This window comes from Lissotriton helveticus, chromosome 1_2 (assembly GCF_964261635.1).
Source record: "Lissotriton helveticus chromosome 1_2, aLisHel1.1, whole genome shotgun sequence".
Classification (NCBI taxonomy): Eukaryota; Metazoa; Chordata; class Amphibia; order Caudata; family Salamandridae; genus Lissotriton; species Lissotriton helveticus.
The window spans coordinates 154,576,421-154,595,700 of record NC_136058.1 but is presented as its reverse complement, the minus strand read 5'-3'; the positions used below and the strand labels follow the sequence as shown (position 1 = coordinate 154,595,700).

The 19,280-nt window shown below is 47.3% G+C and overlaps 1 protein-coding gene across 1 annotated transcript in view; it reads right to left on the bottom strand.

Annotated features, from left to right (window-relative positions):
- Nucleotides 1-19,280, bottom strand: part of NDC1 (NDC1 transmembrane nucleoporin) — a 290,787-nt gene that overhangs the window by 255,837 nt on the left and 15,670 nt on the right. Inside the window, exons 4-5 of the mRNA XM_078670466.1 lie at nucleotides 18,763-18,937; nucleotides 17,152-17,290 (exon numbers count right to left, since the gene is read on the bottom strand). Of these exons, the coding sequence (XP_078526592.1) occupies nucleotides 17,152-17,290; nucleotides 18,763-18,937 (314 nt within the window). The remainder of the gene's footprint in view (nucleotides 1-17,151; nucleotides 17,291-18,762; nucleotides 18,938-19,280) is intronic.

Sequence of the window (19,280 nt, the reverse complement as noted above, 5' to 3'; positions counted from 1 at the left end):
GCCAAATGATTTTCCCGCTTGTTTGTGCCCGGCCCAGGGATGAAAGGCGTGACGGCTTTGGTAGATGAGTGAGAGGGCATGGCAGGTATGGGAGGGGCTGAACAGGACCGTCCACCCACTGCCGCCCCCCCCCCCCCCCGGCCGGTCCATACAAGCCTCGGTGTCGCTCGGGCGGTGCTCGCACCTTCACTGGTCTTGGCACACACCTTTGAGGGGAAGTCACCGAGGCCCCACCGGAGCGGTTCACTCGGCCGGAGTTCAAGGGGTGGCCGGACCGCCACGGCAATGGGGGTCTTCCACCTCCTCCTGCTCATCCATGAGCTGTAGTTTGTCACTTTATGAAAGGCCTCATCACAATCACCTGCTGTACATAGACATGTTCCATCAACAGCTGTATGATGGAAACCCCAGCTATGATTCGCATGTGTGAAATTCAATTCAAACACACACCTCTGCAGCAAACGCAACCTACTAAGCTACCTGACCGCCTGAAACTGCCAGTCCCTTGGACATAACTCCAAAGCCGCACTGGACTATGTCACGGCTGTGTGTCCTTGACACTGGAAACAACAGCCGCGAGCCCTCACCTGCTCTTCTGCAGCCAAATGATTTTCCCGCTTGTTTGTGCCCGGCCCAGGGATGAAAGGCGTGACGGCTTTGGTAGATGAGTGAGAGGGCATGGCAGGTATGGGAGGGGCTGAACAGGACCGTCCACCCGCTGCCCCCCCACCCCCCGGGCCGGTCCATACAAGCCTCGGTGCCGCTCGGGCGGTGCTCGCACCTTCACTGGTCTTGGCACACACCTTTGAGGGGAAGTCACCGAGGCCCCACCGGAGCGGTTCACTCGGCCGGAGTTCAAGGGGTGGCCGGACCGCCACGCCAATGGGGGTCTTCCACCTCCTCCTGCTCATCCATACCGGTAAGTTTAGTTGAAAAAATGGACAGCACGAGCAAGGGAAGTTCAGATGAATCCATTAGCTAGGCCCAAAAACACTTACCTCAAAGATGGCGAGGTGGCTACTGACGAGGCCAGTCTGGAATACCCCGATTCTGCTGCAGACACGCCGTTGGCCAATTAAAGATACAGAGATTTATGTCGCCTCCGCCCTCCCTGTCAGCATCCGGTGCAGTAAATCCATGTCGAATCTGTTGTTGCCTTTACTCTTACTGGCTGGTCTCTTCACTCGAAGATGCAGATCTGGGTAGCAATGAGGTGACTGAATTCTAAGTAAGGGGGTGCAGGTCGACTGGACCATCTTCAGCATAAGCGACATGTCTAGCGAAATGTGATATTTGTGGTTGTCCTGAGTTCACGCCTCAGAGTTCCAACCACGGGACAGAGCAGCGGAGCAAGCGCTACGTCCATCCCGGCAAGAGAAACGCAATGACGAAACAAGTCAGTCCCGGGCCGGCAGCCAATCACAGCGCGGCCCGGGGAATGACGTCACGGGGGTGTCCCGGCCGGCAGATTCGGGGGCGTGTTTTTCGCGCTCTCCCCTTCCCATTGGCTGGAAGGTAAAATTCCAGCCAATGGGAAGAGGAGAGGGCGGGACTTAAAAAAAGACACAGAAACGCCCCCGAATCGCGCTTTCAGGGGAAAGCGTGATTGACAGCCAATCTCTTCCAATGGCTAGCCTCCATTTATGGAGCTAGCCAATGGAAGACAAGGCTGGACCAAAGCCCCATATGTAGAGACATAAGATTTCGGCTCCGCCCACTGCTCACGCAGTGGGACGGTAGCCGAAACCTAAAAAGGGGGTTTTGTGGTAGAGCTATTAGGCTACCTGGTCAACATGTTTCATAAGCAGTCCCCTACTGCTTATTCATCAGGACCTCTGATAGTCCCTACAGAAAAGTACTCAGTTTTTTAATTCTAAAGTAGTATGCCTACTGTCCTACAACCAGGTAACAAAAATGAGCTACCTGGTTGAGCTTCAGGGCATGAGTGGGCCCAAGGTGAAGCGTAGAAAAAACTGACCTATTGTGGTCTCGGTGAGGCTAATGTAGAGTGCCTCATGAGCTGGCAAACGAAGGGTGTTCCACGCGGTAAAGTTACCACGTCTTAGTGCAATGCCCTAATCATACCCTTCTGCTGCTCCCACTCATGCCCTGAAGCTCAATCAGGTAGCTCTTTTTTGTTACCTGGTTGTAGGACAGTAGGCATACTACTTTAGAATTAAAAAACTAAGGACTTAATTTCTACACTACAAATTAACGAAAATCTGACACTGAAAAAAAAGCTCCACACGGCTAGACGGGTGGTCTCCTAAACACCTCTCATGGTGGGGCAGGGCCGAAACCCTGAAAATGATGGTGACTCCACTGGTATATTACCTGGCAAGTATACTGCCGATTACTTTTTCTGAAGACTTTTTAAATAAGGTCGACAAGCTTTTTGGTACTTTCCTTTGGCAGGGGAAGAAACCCAGGATATCAATGACGGAGCTACAGCTATCTAAAGAAAAAGGCGGCCTGGGTATCCCCAGCTTCAGAAATTACCAAACGGCGTTCCTATGTAAACAAGGTGCACACTGGCTGATTGAGGATTCGGCCTATACCCCGCTGTGGTTGGACATTGAGAAATCCCTCATCGATAATGTTCCCCTTCCTGCCCTACTCACTATGGATCTCTCTCACCTGTCTCACTCTAAATACATTCTGCTTAACACAAGACGTGCTCTCTTAAGACTAGACCAGTCCCACAAATCCAACGTAAAAATCAAAAAAATCTACCCTTGGGGGCGGCGTGGCTAACAGCCGAGCAAGATGGCTGTGTAGTTGAAGAGCTCCGGGGATAACACAGCCCTTCCCATTAATCCGCATAATTATCCGGCACGGTACAACACTACAAAGGCCTGGCCCGAGGTCTAGGACCAGGCAGGGACGACCGGTGAAGCTCCGGAAAGAATCCGGTACCGGGATCCACGAAGTACAGAGGGCGATCTGAGGCAGCCTACACGGCGAGTGGGGACCGCGGCCTCGAGTTACCCAAGGCCCAGAGGGGCGGCGGAGGCGGGGCAAGGCTCGGCAGACTTCACGCTCTGGGCTGCGTTCGCGCCCCGCACTACTGCGGGCAGAGCACTCCGCAGGGGGCCGGCGACGATCAGCGATGCAGATACAGCGGCCTGAGGAGACGACGGGGTGCGGTGGGGACCCGCGGACAGCGTGGCGGCCGGAGAGGCCGGATACAGGGAGACCTCCAAATAACGATGCTACGAGGACATGAGAAAGCGGTATTTCCGGCAGATGGTAAGGCGATTATAGCGCCGCTGGGACGGGCGCTGTTTGTGGGCCCCCCCACTAGAGGGTGAAAGACTGACGGCGAGGAGCGCGTGATAACCCGCGGTGGCCTGGCCCCCGAACAGAAGCCGGGAACTAAATTAGTTGGAGGTCCGGGAGGAAGAAAGGGACGAGGTGGTACACAACAAGTCGCAAGCTGGTTTTCGAAAACCACGCGGACCTTCAGCGCGAGTGAGGCCCTCCTCAAATCATTAGGGAGCTGAGTGGAGCACGACTGTCTACAGGAGCAACGGTAAAGCGGCAGGGAGGCCCGGTGAAGGCGGGGAGACCAGGAGTTTGGCCCCGAGGGAGCTGGCAGGGCTACCGACCGCCTGGCGCTGTAACGCGCAATCTCCAAATTCTACCGAAGCAGACCTGCCACAAGTTGGAATCCCCCTCGCCCCCTCCCCCTCATATGGTGGCTTGAATAAGAGGCGGCACAGAAGACAGACTGGCGCTGGGCGCAACTGGAAAGGGACAGTAACATAACAGGGAGACCAGAAGCGTGCCGAGCCCCGGACACTTTGAAACCACCTGCTAGGGATCATTGGCATACATGAACCACCGCTATAACAACACCGAATCGACCCCAGCGCTAGAGTTGACAAATAGCAGCTCACGCATCTCGTGGACAAAAAGAGGGGCGGAGCGCCGGGGTATTTACCCCGCCAGTGTGGGCGCCATGACGGGAAGGGGCGCAAGGAACCAGACCACACAGGCCAAGCTGGATAAGTTTGCATATGACAAAAGCTTCCCACATCTCCCGGAGGGGCGCCCATCCACGGGCAAGGCAACAGACGGCGACGGGACGAAGAAAATCACACTTGAAGACATAATGAAAGCATTGTCGAGCGTGCAAACTACAGTGGGGACGATTTCAACAGATGTCTCACTGTAACGGGCAGACTTCCAAAAAATGGCTGACAGGGTAAAGCAGGTGGAGGTGGTCACAAAATCTCTAGTAGAAGATACATAGGAGCTACAAACGGCCATATCCCGAGTCGAGGCAGAAAACAAGTTATTAAAGGAGAAGCTCGATGACCAAGAAGGGCGCTCAAGAAGGAACAACGTGCGCAGTCTTGGTATTCCGGAGAGCGAAGGCACTCAAGCGATGGACCTCTACATGGAGGAACTGATTAAGACGAGACTACAACCCAATGGACTATCCAGTTTCTTTTCAGTGGAGAGAGCACACAGGGTCCCCGGTGGCAGGCCAAAACCAGGAGCGCCCCCGAGACCGGTACTAGCCAGATTATTTAACTTTTGAGACAGAGATGTGATCCTGCAAACAGCAAGAGTCTCGCCACCAATTCGAGTACAAAATTCAACAATTGCCTTCTTCCCGGACTACACGGCTGAGGTCTCTCGTCGCAGAAGGAGTTTCATGGAAGTCAAAAAGGCACTACGAGCACAGGAATTGCCCTACTCCATGCTCTTTCCAGCAAGGCCAAGAGTGGTAGCTGAAGGGAAAACATGGTTCTTTGAGACACCGGAAGCGACATAGGACTGGCTCGAGGGCTGGAGACAGGCAGACGGACCCCGTCATAGAAACAGAAATCATCGCCGCCGGACGGAAGAGGAACACTCCGAAGCGCAAGCATCTAGATAATTAAACTCTGGTCACTCACCAGAGGCAGAAGCAGATGGGATCAATCCCGATCCACACTCCTGAACGATTGAATACCGGAACATTAACAGTTGCACAGAACAATACTGGTCGGACCGGCCATGGACACTGGACTAAGGCGGGCCTTGGAGAGCAGGAAGGGCTGCTGCTCCCTCCGGACCCCTTACCCCGACAAGCAAGTAACACGGTTTGGATGGGAAAAAGCACTCTGCTAAGTTGGGGTGGCGGGCGGTTGCAATTCCGTTAAGCAGGGAGGGGGGAGGGATAAGGGGCAGGGTAGTTTGCATTTGGTTTAGTTTGTTTCATGTTTATGTTTGCAAGATTGACAAGTCTACACAACACATACATGGCACTGGACTCACGACTTAGCGACTCATGCGGCACAGCGCGGGAGGCCCCAGTAGCCCCCCTGCGAATAGTAACATGGAACGTAAGAGGGCTGGGGGATAAGATAAAGAGGGGACTGGTGTTACAGGCCCTACAACGCCATGGCCCAGCGCTGGCGCTTCTACAAGAGACGCACCTCACGGGGACAGCGTGTAAGGCGTTAGACAGATGGGGGTACAAAATGGTGATACACTCAGCTTTCTCCTCGGGATCCAGAGGGACGGGTATCCTAGTGCAGAAGGCATCCCCATTCATAGTTGTGCAGACTAAGGTAGATGATATGGGACGATTCGCAGCAGTGCAGGGCCAATGGGAAGGCAGACTACTGAATATAGTATTCAGTATTCAATTCAATTCAATTCAGCTTTATTCGATCAAATCATAAAATCATAAGTCATAAAAAACACATTACAGTAACACAAAATATCTACAAGTTAAAATATGAGCCCAACCTTTGGATGCGATTTCCTTTCTGATTACGTTCATTTTACAGGATTAGCATTAAAGACAATACCATTACAACTAATTGTCCCTTAATTAAGGCAATTAAGAACAAGCAGAGTGAATATATTGAAAAACTTTCCATATGTAAGTCAAAGATAGCTATTATACAATGTTTCAAATCGGTTGGAAGTGGAGATATTGCAGCCACTCAATGCGCAGACACTCTGCCCATCGGGTGGTTACACTTTGCGTTTGGTCTTGATGGGCAAAGGTATGACGTACTGGGGTAAAAGTCATGTAGATCCCAGGTGGATATAGGGCCATTTCCTTTTTGGGGCTGCCAAGTTTGAAGATATGGGACAACGTGTTTGTTCCTGAATTTTACTAGTACCAGGTCGCCGACAATATCTTTTGGAAGGGATCCTAGCCAGCCCACCCTTCTGACACTCATAATTCTTCCGTCCAAGTTAGGGGGCAGGGGTCTATTTTTTGTTAGCCAAAAAGTAACTATGTTTTTTAGGTCCGGATGTCCTTCAACTTTTCCGCTTGTGAGTGCTGACACTCCCGAGAGAACACACACAAACGGAGCAGCCTCTGGTGGTAAGTTTATGTGATTAAATATTCTTGGCGTGTTGCCATAGTTAGCAACTGTCCCCTTATGGAATGAGGGTTCTTTGCTCAACCCTACTCTGGCGGCAGTGCACTGTGCTAATGTAGAGTTAGTGGATACTCTAGGAATGTTTAGAGCGGACGTAGGTGAGGCTACTGGTTGGATTTGGACATTATTACTTTGTGCAGATGATTTAAGCACTTCTATAACAGCGAGAGACTGAGGTTGGTTAGATTTTGCAATGTTTTTTATGAGTATCAAGTTGGCCTTGATCGTTTCCTCTATTCCCGTGAGCCTATCCCCTAGATTGTTCATTCTTTCTATCACCGGGGATATTATAGATCTGACCAGGTGTTCGATCTGTACCAATAGGGTTGCCTGGGTAGAAGGTGCAGAAGAGTTTAATTTCCCAGCACCCTCTGAGGCTGGGGGGGAGGTGATAACGGTCAATGGGGGACTTGAGCACAATTTCAGTTGATTTGCCCGACTTCCCTGGTGTTTAACCCCATCTCCATTTATTTTAAAGGGGGAAACCTGAGGGAGCACTATGTTTTGGGTGATATCTTTTGCAGGTAGTTAGTGGGGGGTACCTAACAGACTATCATTTAGGTGGAATGGTGTACTAGTCTGGGGACTTGTGCTTGCTGTAGAACAGTTAAGGGCACTAGTTGCTTAGTTCTCGATTCCAGTGGAGCATACTTTGTTTTACATAAACTGTTTAATTCCTCCAGCAAAGATAGGTTTTGTATTATGTCGGCTGCCTGTGAGGGAGATTGCTTGTTGGGTGTACTATCTGTGGACGGGGATCGTTCTGGTCTCTCTGTTTCACGGGAAATGGGCAATGGTGTCCTGTTTAGGTAGTGGTCAAGTGTCCCGTTGAATGAACCCCTCTGGGGGGTGGCATTTTTGGTAACCCCCTTACGAATCATAGTGTGACTTGTTTAAAAATAGTGAACGCCAAAACAGCAGCAAGATCTAGTAATATCGAAGTTCACAGAATAATATCCATTGGGGAGGTCCGTAAATGAGCATAAATATAATCACCAGGTCTCTGTACCTCCTCTTGTTGAGATGCCAAGGGGGGTGGCCCGTCCGTCCTCCTCGGGCCTCTGAGGGCCACAAAGGGCCCGCCCTTTGCTCGGGCTTAGCCCGCGCGCGTCCCGCGATGCGGGAGATGGTTTTGAGCTTTAAGCGCCACCGGGCACAAAGGGGGCGTGTCCCAGGAAGTAGATGCAGGGGCTGCTGGGTGATGTGGTCTCCCCGCACAGCGGCCGCGCCTGTGGTGGCTGTAGGCAGCGACGGCGGGGGAGACAGCTGACAAGGAGCACCCAGCCCCAGCAGAGAGACAAGCAGCGACAGTTGGTCCCACGAAGCGGTGAGTGTTTCCCCCCCCCGTTATCCGCAAAGCAGGGCTCCCGCTCAGCCGAAGGTGGGTCTGAGCTTTAAGCGCCACCGGGCGCAAAGGGGGCGTGTCCCAGGAAGTAGGTGTAGGGGCTGCTGGGTGATGTGGTCTCCCCGCACAGCGGCCGCGCCTGTGGTGGCTGAAGGCAGCGACGGCGGGGGAGACAGCTGACAAGGAGCACCCAGCCCCAGCAGAGAGACAAGCAGCGACAGTTGGTCCCACGAAGCGGTGAGTGTTTCCCCCCCGTTATCCGCAAAGCAGTATCAGTATATATACCACCGGCACTACACTCGGTGGCACTTACAGCGCTTGGTAGATTCCTCCTCACCTTACCGGAGGGTGACCTCATCATAGGGGGCGACTTCAACACACTAGACACAACTATAGACAGGTTTCCTACGCGACCTCTGACATCTGGACTCTCCCGCTTCAGTAGCTTCATAGAGGCTATGGGGTTGGTAGATGTTTGGAGACACACGCATCCTAGTGCTAGTCAATACACATACCATTCCACTGTGCACAACAGTCTTTTCCGGATAGATTACTTCCTGATGTTAGGTACCCGACTCCAAAACGTTGAAGAGGTAGAAATAAGGCCATGGGGTGTCTCGAACCACTCACCAGTGCTACTTACCCTTTCCTGCAGAGAGAAATCCCGCCAGCGGCTGTATCCTATTTACCCTCATTACCTTAAAATTCCTGGCATTAGGAAAGACCTCAAGAAAACCACTAAGCATTATTTTGAGGAAAACACTGCAACAGTGGATTCGCCCTCAATAGTATGGGAAGCATACAAGACGGTCCTTGCAATTGCAATCTGCTCAATACAATCTGGGAAAGCACTAGGACCCAACGGGATCCCCATGGAATGGTATAAACAAATGACTGAGACTGTAAGTGGGTCCCTATTGGCAATGTATAATGAAAGTCTGGAAAAAGCCGAGCTCCCACTAGACCAATGGATAGCGACAATAGTAGCGATCCCGAAACCTGGTAAACCCCCAACGGAATGTACCTCATACTGCCCGATATCACTGCTAAATGCAGAAGCCAAAATTTTAGCAAAATTATTAGCGAATAGAATGTTGACCCACCTCTCGCAGTTGATCCACCCAGATCAATCAGGTTTTATGCCCAATAGAAACACGGCGCTCAACCTTCGACGGGTACACGGGGTACTGGCACAGACTCCATCGCTGCCAGAACCGGCAGTGATATTGTCTTTGGATGCGAAAATGGCATTTGACATTGTGGAATGGCAATATCTATTTGCAGTTCTCTCACACATGGGTTTTGGTCTGAAATTTATTGCATGGATCCGATTCTTGTACACCAGACCTCTGGCTCGGGTTACGGCCAACGGCCACATATCGAGTTAGATAACGCTGGCAAGGGGGACTCGCCGAAGAGGTCCCCTGTAGCCGCTATTGTTCGCACTGGTATTGGAACCTCTAGCGACATTGATTAGGACGACCCCATTGCTAAAAGGAATCGGATGGAGGGAGGGCTGGGAGGACCGTCTCTCGCGTTACGCCGATGACATGTTAGTGTACCTTACGGACCCGGCCAGGGCATACCGGAGCTTCTCAAGATTTGCGATACCCTCGGGAGAGTGTAGGGATACACGATAAACTGGGCCAAATCAGTCATCTACATTTTAAAAGGGCCGGAGCCGGCACTCCCCGCTGATTGCCCACTGGTGATAGCGGAGGACTCCTTTAAGTATTTAGGAATCCATATCACTAACGACGCAACTGACTTCTTTACTAGGAACTTAGTGCCCCCTCTGGAGCGCTTAAAACGGGATGTCGCACACTGGGCGTCTTTACCCCTTACACTCTTGGGTAGAGCAGCATTATACAAAATGAAGGCCGTGCCTAGATTTCTCTATGTCCTTGATAATACACCTTACCCGGTTCTACCCCGGTATTTTAAACAAATAGCAACACAGATATCGGTCCTTCTTTGGGGTCACCGCCCGGCACGCATAGCGCAGACGAAACTATAAAAAAGTTGGTATGATGGCGGATAGCACTCCCGAATTTACAACTCTATTACTGGGCGGCGCAACTTAAAGTAATCAACCAATCGATTCATGCGCCTCAAGATGACCCGACATACAATGCAGACCGGGCAAAGTTGGGCACGAATAGCATGTTAGCCGCGCTCTACAACAAAGGGTTAGCCTCGAAATTGAGGGTGCCCACGAAACATACGGCCATGATGTGGTATACGGCGCAGACAAGATTGGGATGGAAGGGGGTTATAACTAAACTTACCCCGCTCTGGGATGCCAAGGCGCTGGGACATCTGCGGCGCAGTAAGGGATTTACACAGTGGGACAATATAGGCATCTCCACCGTGGGAGATTTATGGGACAAGGGGACGATGAAATTCTTTACTCAGCTCCAGCAACAATATGACCTGGGCCCGAACGAGACGTATAGGTATGTACAAATACGGCATGCACTGTAGACGGTCCTCCCGACAGACACTGAGGTCCCTGAAGCTTCCCCGCTGGAGGATCGTTTACTCACTGACCGCATGCACAAACGCGCTACATCACTCACGTACCGGAAATTACTTAATAACCAGCCAAACCCCACGACTACATTGCGGGGGAAATGGACGACAGAGGTGGGAGACATGGATGACGCTGAATGGCTTGAGGCTTTAGCGTCACCTAAAGAGGTGGGAATCTCTGCCAAGCTTAGACTAGTACAGCTTAAAGTCCTACATCGCATATATCACACTAGGACCACCCTACACAAACTGCAAAGAGCACAACACCCATACTGTTTGCGGGGAGGAAGGTACATTTATCCACACCATATGGGAATGTCCAGCAATAGTAAATTATTGGTGTCAGGTATCACACACAATATCACAAACTATGGAGGTATCACTTCTGCCAGAGCCACGAAGATGTCTGCTAAATGTATGGGAGCCCAATGACCTCACCCGCCATGGACAAACTTGGGTCACGTTGGGTCTCATGATTGCTAAAAGGGACATTGCACAGAAATGGGGAGTAGCAGAGCTACCATCATTAACAGCTTGATGCAAGAACATGGATCTTGCTATGATCACTGAACGCACATTATACAAGAATAGAGGGAGCCCACGGAAATGGACTAAAATCTGGGCAGCCTGGAACTCTTTCCGAGGGGACATTTGTGATTCACTGCCGGAATCTGACGTCGATAGCTCGGATGAAGAGTAAAAGAGAGGGTTAAGACAGGGAGGGGTCGGGTACTAGAGGAACTGTTACGAAATGTTAGATGTATTGTTGCTCGGATACTGAATTTGAGTTTGAACATGTGTCGATCGACCAGGCGAAATGATTATTTGATAACTGTCAGAATTGCCAACTTGATGATTATATTTAATTCCCAAAAATTTTTTTTAAAGAAAACAAATCTACCCTGGTGACCTTGTGGCGGAATCCCTCCCTTAAGATTGAGGGGAAACCCCTCCACTGGAAATCTTGGTCTGAGAAAGGCATCAATTTAGTGAGTGACCTATATGACGGGACACATCCTTTACCTTTCTCCTCCCTCCAGTCTCTACATAATCTTGCACCTATAGATTTTTATGACTTCTTGAAACTGAAAGTCCTCCTCTCGACACGCCCCCTTAAACCCTATAACCCCTGGCTTATGACTCATACCACGCATCATGACGGCTGGTCATTTGTCTCGAAGGTATATCAACATCCTCCTCTCTCTACCTAGGAAAGCTCATAAGCAGAATGAACTTAAATGGGAGTCAGAGCCCAACTCTACGGGCTTGACGTTTGACTGGGAAGCTATTTATGACACTGCTTTCTCGAACAAAATCTCTCCAATCCTGTCCCAAACCAAGTACATGCTACTAAACAGAACATACTGGACACGGGATAGGCTTTTTAAACTCAACCTGAGAGATAGCCCTAACTGCTGGAACTCAGCTGTCGGGGATCTGGCCCATATGCTTTTTAACTGCCCCTCTCTAAAGCTATACTGGGGGAAAATCTTTGACTGCATAGAGCATATTTTTAGTTTTAAACCTGCAAGGGAATTCATATATGTTATACTAGGTGTTCTGGACCCGAACCTAGTTAATGCGTATGATCGTCAATTGCTTGACCTACTGCTCACTCTGGCCTGTAAAGTTGTTTTATGTAAGTGGAAGAACGCCTCTGAAGTGTCCTTTAAAATCTGGCAAGAATGGTTATCCTTTTTAAGAGGAGCCGACAACCCTGTGTTGCATTCCTCCCCATGGCGCACATCCCATAAGAAACTTTGGAAATCTCTGGATGCATCATCATTTTCATTTGATCCTCCGTGAGGTGCCGTATGTCCCCTTAGTGCGATATGGTTGTGTGCACTATTTTGTGATGAGGTGGATTTTATGTATTATGTATTGTAAATTGGTTTGCTTAATGGGGCAACACCCTTCCCTATGAAATTCACTTTTGCACAATTACACATAATGTTGGACCTAATTGGAAATCCAGGGACCTGGACAAGGACATTGTGTACGTAGCATTCACTCTATATTCGGACCTATTGGTTTGCTTTTTGTAGATATTATGCGTTTATATGTAACACCAAGAGACCGTGTATTACCCTGCCTTCGTTTATTTTTTTTAGTATTTTTTTTTTTGTTATGACGTCGCATGTAGCTCATTTCATTTCATACAATAAATTATACAATCAGGCAGTCATATTATACACCAACGTTTTTAAGAACACAAATCATAAAACACACATTAAAAAGTCAGTCAAGATTACAAGAGCTAGGGAGAATCTTTGATCTACGTCGCACCGCTGCCACCAGAAAACTAGTCACACTAAACATAATGTGGGTACTGCTTAACATCTCTAGATATATCAAAGCAGGTCTAACTTGAAAAAAGCCGGCTTCTTTCAAAATTGGAAGCAGATTTTTTTTCCGGCTATAAAGAATAAAGAATAAAACCAGAATAAAACCCGCAAAGCATAATAAAGTGCAGTATGTCTTGGTGAGAAAAATTATCGCAATTACACGGCCTGCTACATTCTGGTTTACCCCAGGTTGGGTAAAAACCTAGGGAATAATGGATCAGGTTGAATCTAAATCTTGTCAAAAGAAATCTATGATGCGGTTTGGAAACAATTCTTAAATAAGGTTCCAGCGAGGGGGAAGAGAGAAGCATAAAATGCGCTCTAACACGTAGTTTTGTAAGTTCCCTCTCCTCGCGATCCTGATTTGCCCGGTCTAAAAAATGATGCTTAATCCACAGTACATCCTCCTTCCTAATGTGGATTGGGGATGTAAAGAGCTCGGGATGCCCTAGACGAGAGAACATCGCACTAACGTACTCAAGCCAGGGTATTCTTTTGGCGTTATCCATAGCTATGATATCATTAAGGATCGATTGGTTGAGTGTGATTTGCTGGTTTAACCAAGTTTTCACCCAGCACAATATGGGGGCTATATTCAGTTTATCCGTGACAAAACCCAGGCCAACCTCCGAGTGAATAGAAAAAGTGGGAGTGGATTGGGGAACCGAGAGCAAATGTCTCAGAAACCTGTTTTCTACTACTTGGATCTTGTCCTGGGCGACATAACCCCACAGTGAAGCACCATATGTAGCGATGGCCAAACATTTCGAGTTATAAACTCTCAGCAGGGCCTCCATCGGTCGTGCCGCCAGTCTTTTTGCAAAGCTCATAAGCGCTGAGGTAGATCTCGCAACCGAGTTGCTTTTGAGCTTGATTTGGGGGCCCCAAGAGCCTTTCTTGTCGAAGAGGACCCCTAGATAACAAAAAACATTATCTATTGAGACCTCATCTCCATTACAAAAGAAGGACTTGGATTTAAGTGTTTCACAATGTTTCCCCACTACCGTATAATGCGATTTCTTGATGTTCACCTTGAGATCTAGTGTGTCCATAAAATCACCAAACGCGTCCAGCAATCTCTGAAGCCCCAAACCAGTGCGGGCCAACAGGACAGCATCGTCCGTGTATAGGAGGACCGGTATAACAGAATCTCCTACACGCGGCACGTCCACCTTCAAATTCACCAGGAACTTTTCCAGGCCATTAATATAGATGGTAAAGAGGAGGGGGGCCAGGATGCACCCTTGCCTCACCCCCCTCTCTGACCTAAAGTGCTTTGTGCATTTCCCTTCCTGGGAGACCCTCACTAAGGCAGAAAGGTCCTGATGCAGGTCTGCTAAAAAAACTTACTAAAGGAGGGTCAATGCCTATATCCAGTAGAATACGCCATAGCTTAGCCCGATTAACCAAATCGAAGGCTGAGGACAGGTCCATAAAAGCCATAAAAAGGGACCCGTCCTTCGCCACCGTGTATTTGCTAATTAAAAGCTGGAGATTTAGACACTGATCAAGAGTGCCCCTCTTCTCTCTAAACCCATATTGCACATTGGATAGGACACCACGACTATCTAAGACATCCCTGAGTTTGTGGAGTAGCACTCTGCCCAGGATCTTCACTGCAGAGTCTAACAGGGAAATGGGTCTGTGGCAGGATGGATCCCCGCGCTGGCCCTTTTTAAAAATTGGTATGATGACTGCGGTAGCCCACGAGGCAGGAAACCTATTCCCACTTGCAGCGTTAAAAACGTTTGTTAAAATCCTTGCCCACAATTTTGGGGAAGAGCCATAAGTCCGCCGGCACCCCATCCGGGCCCGGAGCCTTGTTTTTAGAGGATTCATTTATAGCTCTCTCCACGTCCACAATGTCAAAAGTTAGGCGGGGGAGAGTCTGCGACTCAGGAAGAATACTAGTTGAGGGACATGAACACGCAGAACCATACATATTACTAAAATAGTGGAACCACTGTTCGTCAGGGATGACACAATCCAAATCTGTGCCATCTATACCTGAAAAAAATGGGTGATTGATTGTTGCCCAGAACTTCCCACTATCTCGGAGGACGTCGATTGAGAGGAGATTATCCCAGGCTTCCATTTTTAATTCCTTTTTGCGTTTGGCGATTGCTTCTTTATAGGTCCCTCAATTGAAGTCAGCAGTGGACACTGATCAAATGTTGACCTAATCCACAGTTACTAGAAACACAAACCATGCAGTTCTTCAATAAATGCAAATACTTTGCAAATGACTCCTGGCAGGGACGACACCATGATGCACAACCTTATAGAGGATACAGAGGAAGACATTATAATAACTTGACTCAAAGGCCTGTCCTGATCAGTGTTGACGGAGTACACTTCTGTGGTGGACATACAGATGCCACATAGAATTGGGTTGCAGTCAGCAGCACCATCAGACCAACTATCAGATACAGAGGCGAAAATAGCTTCCTTTCCTCTGAAAAAAGATCACCCGCAAGGGCAGAGAAAGGGGTACAACAGTACAGTAATACTCCTTCAGGGCCGGCCACTTGCCACTCTGCTGAAACGAAAGCAAATATGCAGGTCAAAAAAGAGCTGAACTCTAAAAACATCAAGTTCTGCTGGTTCCTCTAGGGACAGGCAACAATTTCAATAGCAAGAAAAGGGAAACACTGGGGACATCTGAGGAAGGTGAGTCCAGTCATCGAATGATGTGTCGCTTGCTGAATAGAACATTGGGGAATGAAGGCTGTTAAGGGGCTTGTTTGCAGTGGACAGTACAATCGAACAGAAATATAAATTCAAAGAATAAGAGCGGCTATACTACCTTAAAATGGCAAAATGGGCTCCTCAACCCCTGCATAAAGAAGCAACTTTTAAACCCCTAACATATGCAGTATCTCGCTAAACGCTGGACAGCCACTTACAAGGGCTTACCATAAAATAAAGAGGAAAGGAGTTAGGGACGTCAAAGGAACATGGAGAAATGAGACTTACTATGGAGGAACAAAGGGGCACAAACAGTTTAATCACCCCACAAGCTTAAAGAATATGTACACAGGGTTGTATAGGAAATTATGACAATACAACATTGAGGAGGAGCTCACGAATCCACAAATGGCCGACCTGCAGTTTGACAACTCCCTTCCAGAAAAAGACACTCACTCATGTATATAAGGATATGTGGCTCTGAATAGTGAATATCTGGAATGGACAACATTGAGCCTGTGTGTGCCTGATACAGAAGACTCCCTAGCACACAACTATGCCTTACTCCAATGTATGCTGGGGACAAGACTAATGGAGATAGCTTCATATTGGAAAAATACAGTTTTAAGAATGGGACACTATGGTTGTCAGTAACAGATACTGTGTGAAAAGGCTTAGCATTCACCAACTGTCTTCTTAACCAAGATAGTAAACATGGATATGTATCCACTATGATTAAAAGTAGCACATCGGTTTGATTCCTAAGTGTAGGGCAGGGAGTTAACTCTCAACCCACACTGGACTGGAGATCAGTCAAGTATGGGTTGAAAAGGTGCTTTCACAAATTTTGGGTCAATGTTTCAGATGTGAGCGAGTCTAGTGAGCGAGTGTTAGGCTATTGTTCTATTGGCCTACAGTTGGAGGCTTTCATTGGTGGTTTGACCTTCTTTCTAAACAAGCTATAGGGATAATTTACACTTCATAAAGGACTGAATAACAGATAAGTCCCTTGGAAGCCCAAAAGGACAGCAAAAAGGTTTAAATAAAAGTGTGGATTGGTTGCTAAATGTTTCTGATAAACTATTAGCTTAAAGAAATTGAGATTTGTTGGGGATTTTGTCTAATTTGGTTAAGAACAGATAATGGTTATTAAACAAGTTAATGACCATTAGATTAACTTGTTTTCGAAATAATTGTAGAAGTTATCACTTTTATTTCAAATTATAAATGACTGTTCAATGTTTTTGCAGAAACTTTGTACATGCTTGTATAATATTTCAGGAAATACTTGTGTATTTTACGAATGTTGAGCCCAAAAACCAAGCTACCTCTAAGAAAATAAATGTACTTTTTGGAAATGATGTAGATAACTGCCCAACATACTAGAAATACACAAGGACAGATAGAGCATGAAAGTTCAAAACTATGATTTCAGTTCACCTCCGAATACGATTTTATGTAAGAGGCGAAATTAGACCATAGGCTGCACCATGTTCATGAAGCTCCGGTGATTGAAAATGATTATAATGGTCACAGATCACCTTTATCAGAGGGTTATAAAAAAAAATACACCTACTCTTCATGAGATTTTAAAGTACAATGATTGAACTCAAACCCTGAATTTTAAGTGTTTAACTAAAGAGCAAGTTGAGTTAAATACAATCAGCTACATTCCATTAAAATAAAACTTTAGCAAAGAAAAGCACAAGAGCACCCACATACTACTGACATCTGAATTCTTAAATGAGGGTTGAGCCATGTTAACATCAATGGATTAGAGTCATCATTAAGGACGTCTTACGACAAGAGAAAAATTACAGCCTAATGAAAGCATGGTTTTCCTCACCTGTATAGCTGGAAAAGGTAGATAGTTCATGTTGTGAATAAAAAACTGGAGGCTGTAACTGTATCCCACGAAAGCTCCAGCCAAAAGAATGAAAAGGTGGTACTCATTAAGGCACATGTGTATACCGGATCCATCTGGGCTACAGGTAAAGACAGGTTTACATTAATGTGTCAGAAAATATCATCACGAATGAGAAAGTTAAAGCTCACAGACATGAATCACCATCACACATTCTGCAGGCTGGGATAAAGAGGCTATTAACTATGATGTGCAGTATTCGTAAACAAGAACTGTAGGAAAATGAACAATCCACTTGCACTTAAGCATATCTCTGCAAAAGGGAGAACAATAAGCAAGGAGTGCACTTTAAATCCTAGTAGGCTGCAACAGTCGACTGAAAATGAATAAGATCTAAATACTAGAAAGGGCAGGATGTAGAGAGGGAATGTAAATGTAAATGTAAATGTACAGGAATTTATATAGCGCAAATCACCAAGCGGTTTCTAAGCGCTTGCTTAGGGAACCCGTCCTGGTATTCCCCTGTGAGATAACCCCGGCAGGGTATCCGCAAGGTGAAAGCCAGGCATCCCGCAGCGAGGGGCCGTTGTGGAGATTAAGCAAGCTATTGCCCAGAGTCGCAGAGTGTGAACCCGTGAATCAAGTAGGCACCGGAGCGAGAATTGTCGAGTCCATGGACATTTTAGGACTCAAGACCCCGCCGAGCCGGGAATTGAACCCTGGTCCCGGGCTGACCTCTGCTTCCAGGTCTGCCTCCTCTAACCAGTGAGCCACACTTCTCCACAACAATCTGGAATTAGGATTCTGACTTGCAAAGGTCTCTTTGTCCACCTACTACAGCAACCATCCCAGTTCCCACAACCTCCCACCCTCCAAACTCCCTCAGGGCCACTGGTCATCCACTGACTGGAATTATAAAGAATCGCATTCAGGAAATACATAGTGAAATATAATTCTGGCTGTAACAAACATCTACCCCATGCATCTTAGCATCATGCAGGCACGCTTGTTATCGAACACTTATTGGGACAGCGAACAAAGGTTGAAGCAATGAACCTCTGGCAGCAACTGAGCAGAAAGAGGTCTCCAGAATTTCAGTCCTTAGAGGGGGTGACAGAGGAGAAAGAAAGGGAGGGGAAGAAAGAATGTTTTTGAGGGGGTTCGTCATCAGTGCAGTTACATCTCGGCAGCAGAACCTAGAGTATTCGCTTTGATGTACATATGCTGCAAGTTACAAACAGCAATCCAAAAGATGCCAAGTTGAAGGTCATCCTGCCTTTGTAACACTCTCCCTTGACTCACAAGAGGAAAAACTTCACAGTAATCATCCTCTTTAGTAGAGACGACTACAGGTTTTCACTGCTTGTACTACGGTCATCAATTGTTGAATGAAAGATTCTGGATTCATACATCATTAATAAACTGGCTAATTTTAGCGTTCAGATGTACAAATAATGTACGTGTGTGTTAATCTTCGGTTATTAACAAGATTTGCATATGCAATTTTATTTTAATGCAAAGAAGAAAATGGTACATCAATGAAAAAACAGCTCAAATAATCAATAATCTGAAGAAAGAAGATTGCAAACTCACCTTTCTGTAGAAGAACATGGCACAGCAAGATACTGGTATCTACCCTTCGTCATAACAGCAGCACACCAAGCTAGTAGCATTCCCATCATGGCATGAACTACTGAATGAAGAACCTGATGTGGGTGGATCACTTTTCCAATCAAAGCAAATCGAGAGCAAGGAATCGAAGGCACAACTGCAAGCAGAAAGCACAATTAAGCTTGATCAAAAGACATTACCTAAATAGATTAAAGTTGGTTTTGATAAACAAGTGATGCCAAATCATTTTATGTCAATGACATAATGCACTGGAAAATAAGCAAACTAATTAAATTCAGAAATACTTGCCGAAACATTTTATCAACTCTTGTGCATTAGCAACAGTGACAGAAATGTACAATTGAATCCTCATATGCTACATTCAAAATAATTCCCTAGGAGTACAAAGGATTCTAGTTCTAGCCACTGCGAATTTCTACACGCTTGGCCACTCCAAAATCTTATAGGAACTGTTGGAAACCGGCTATTTCTGGTAGGCT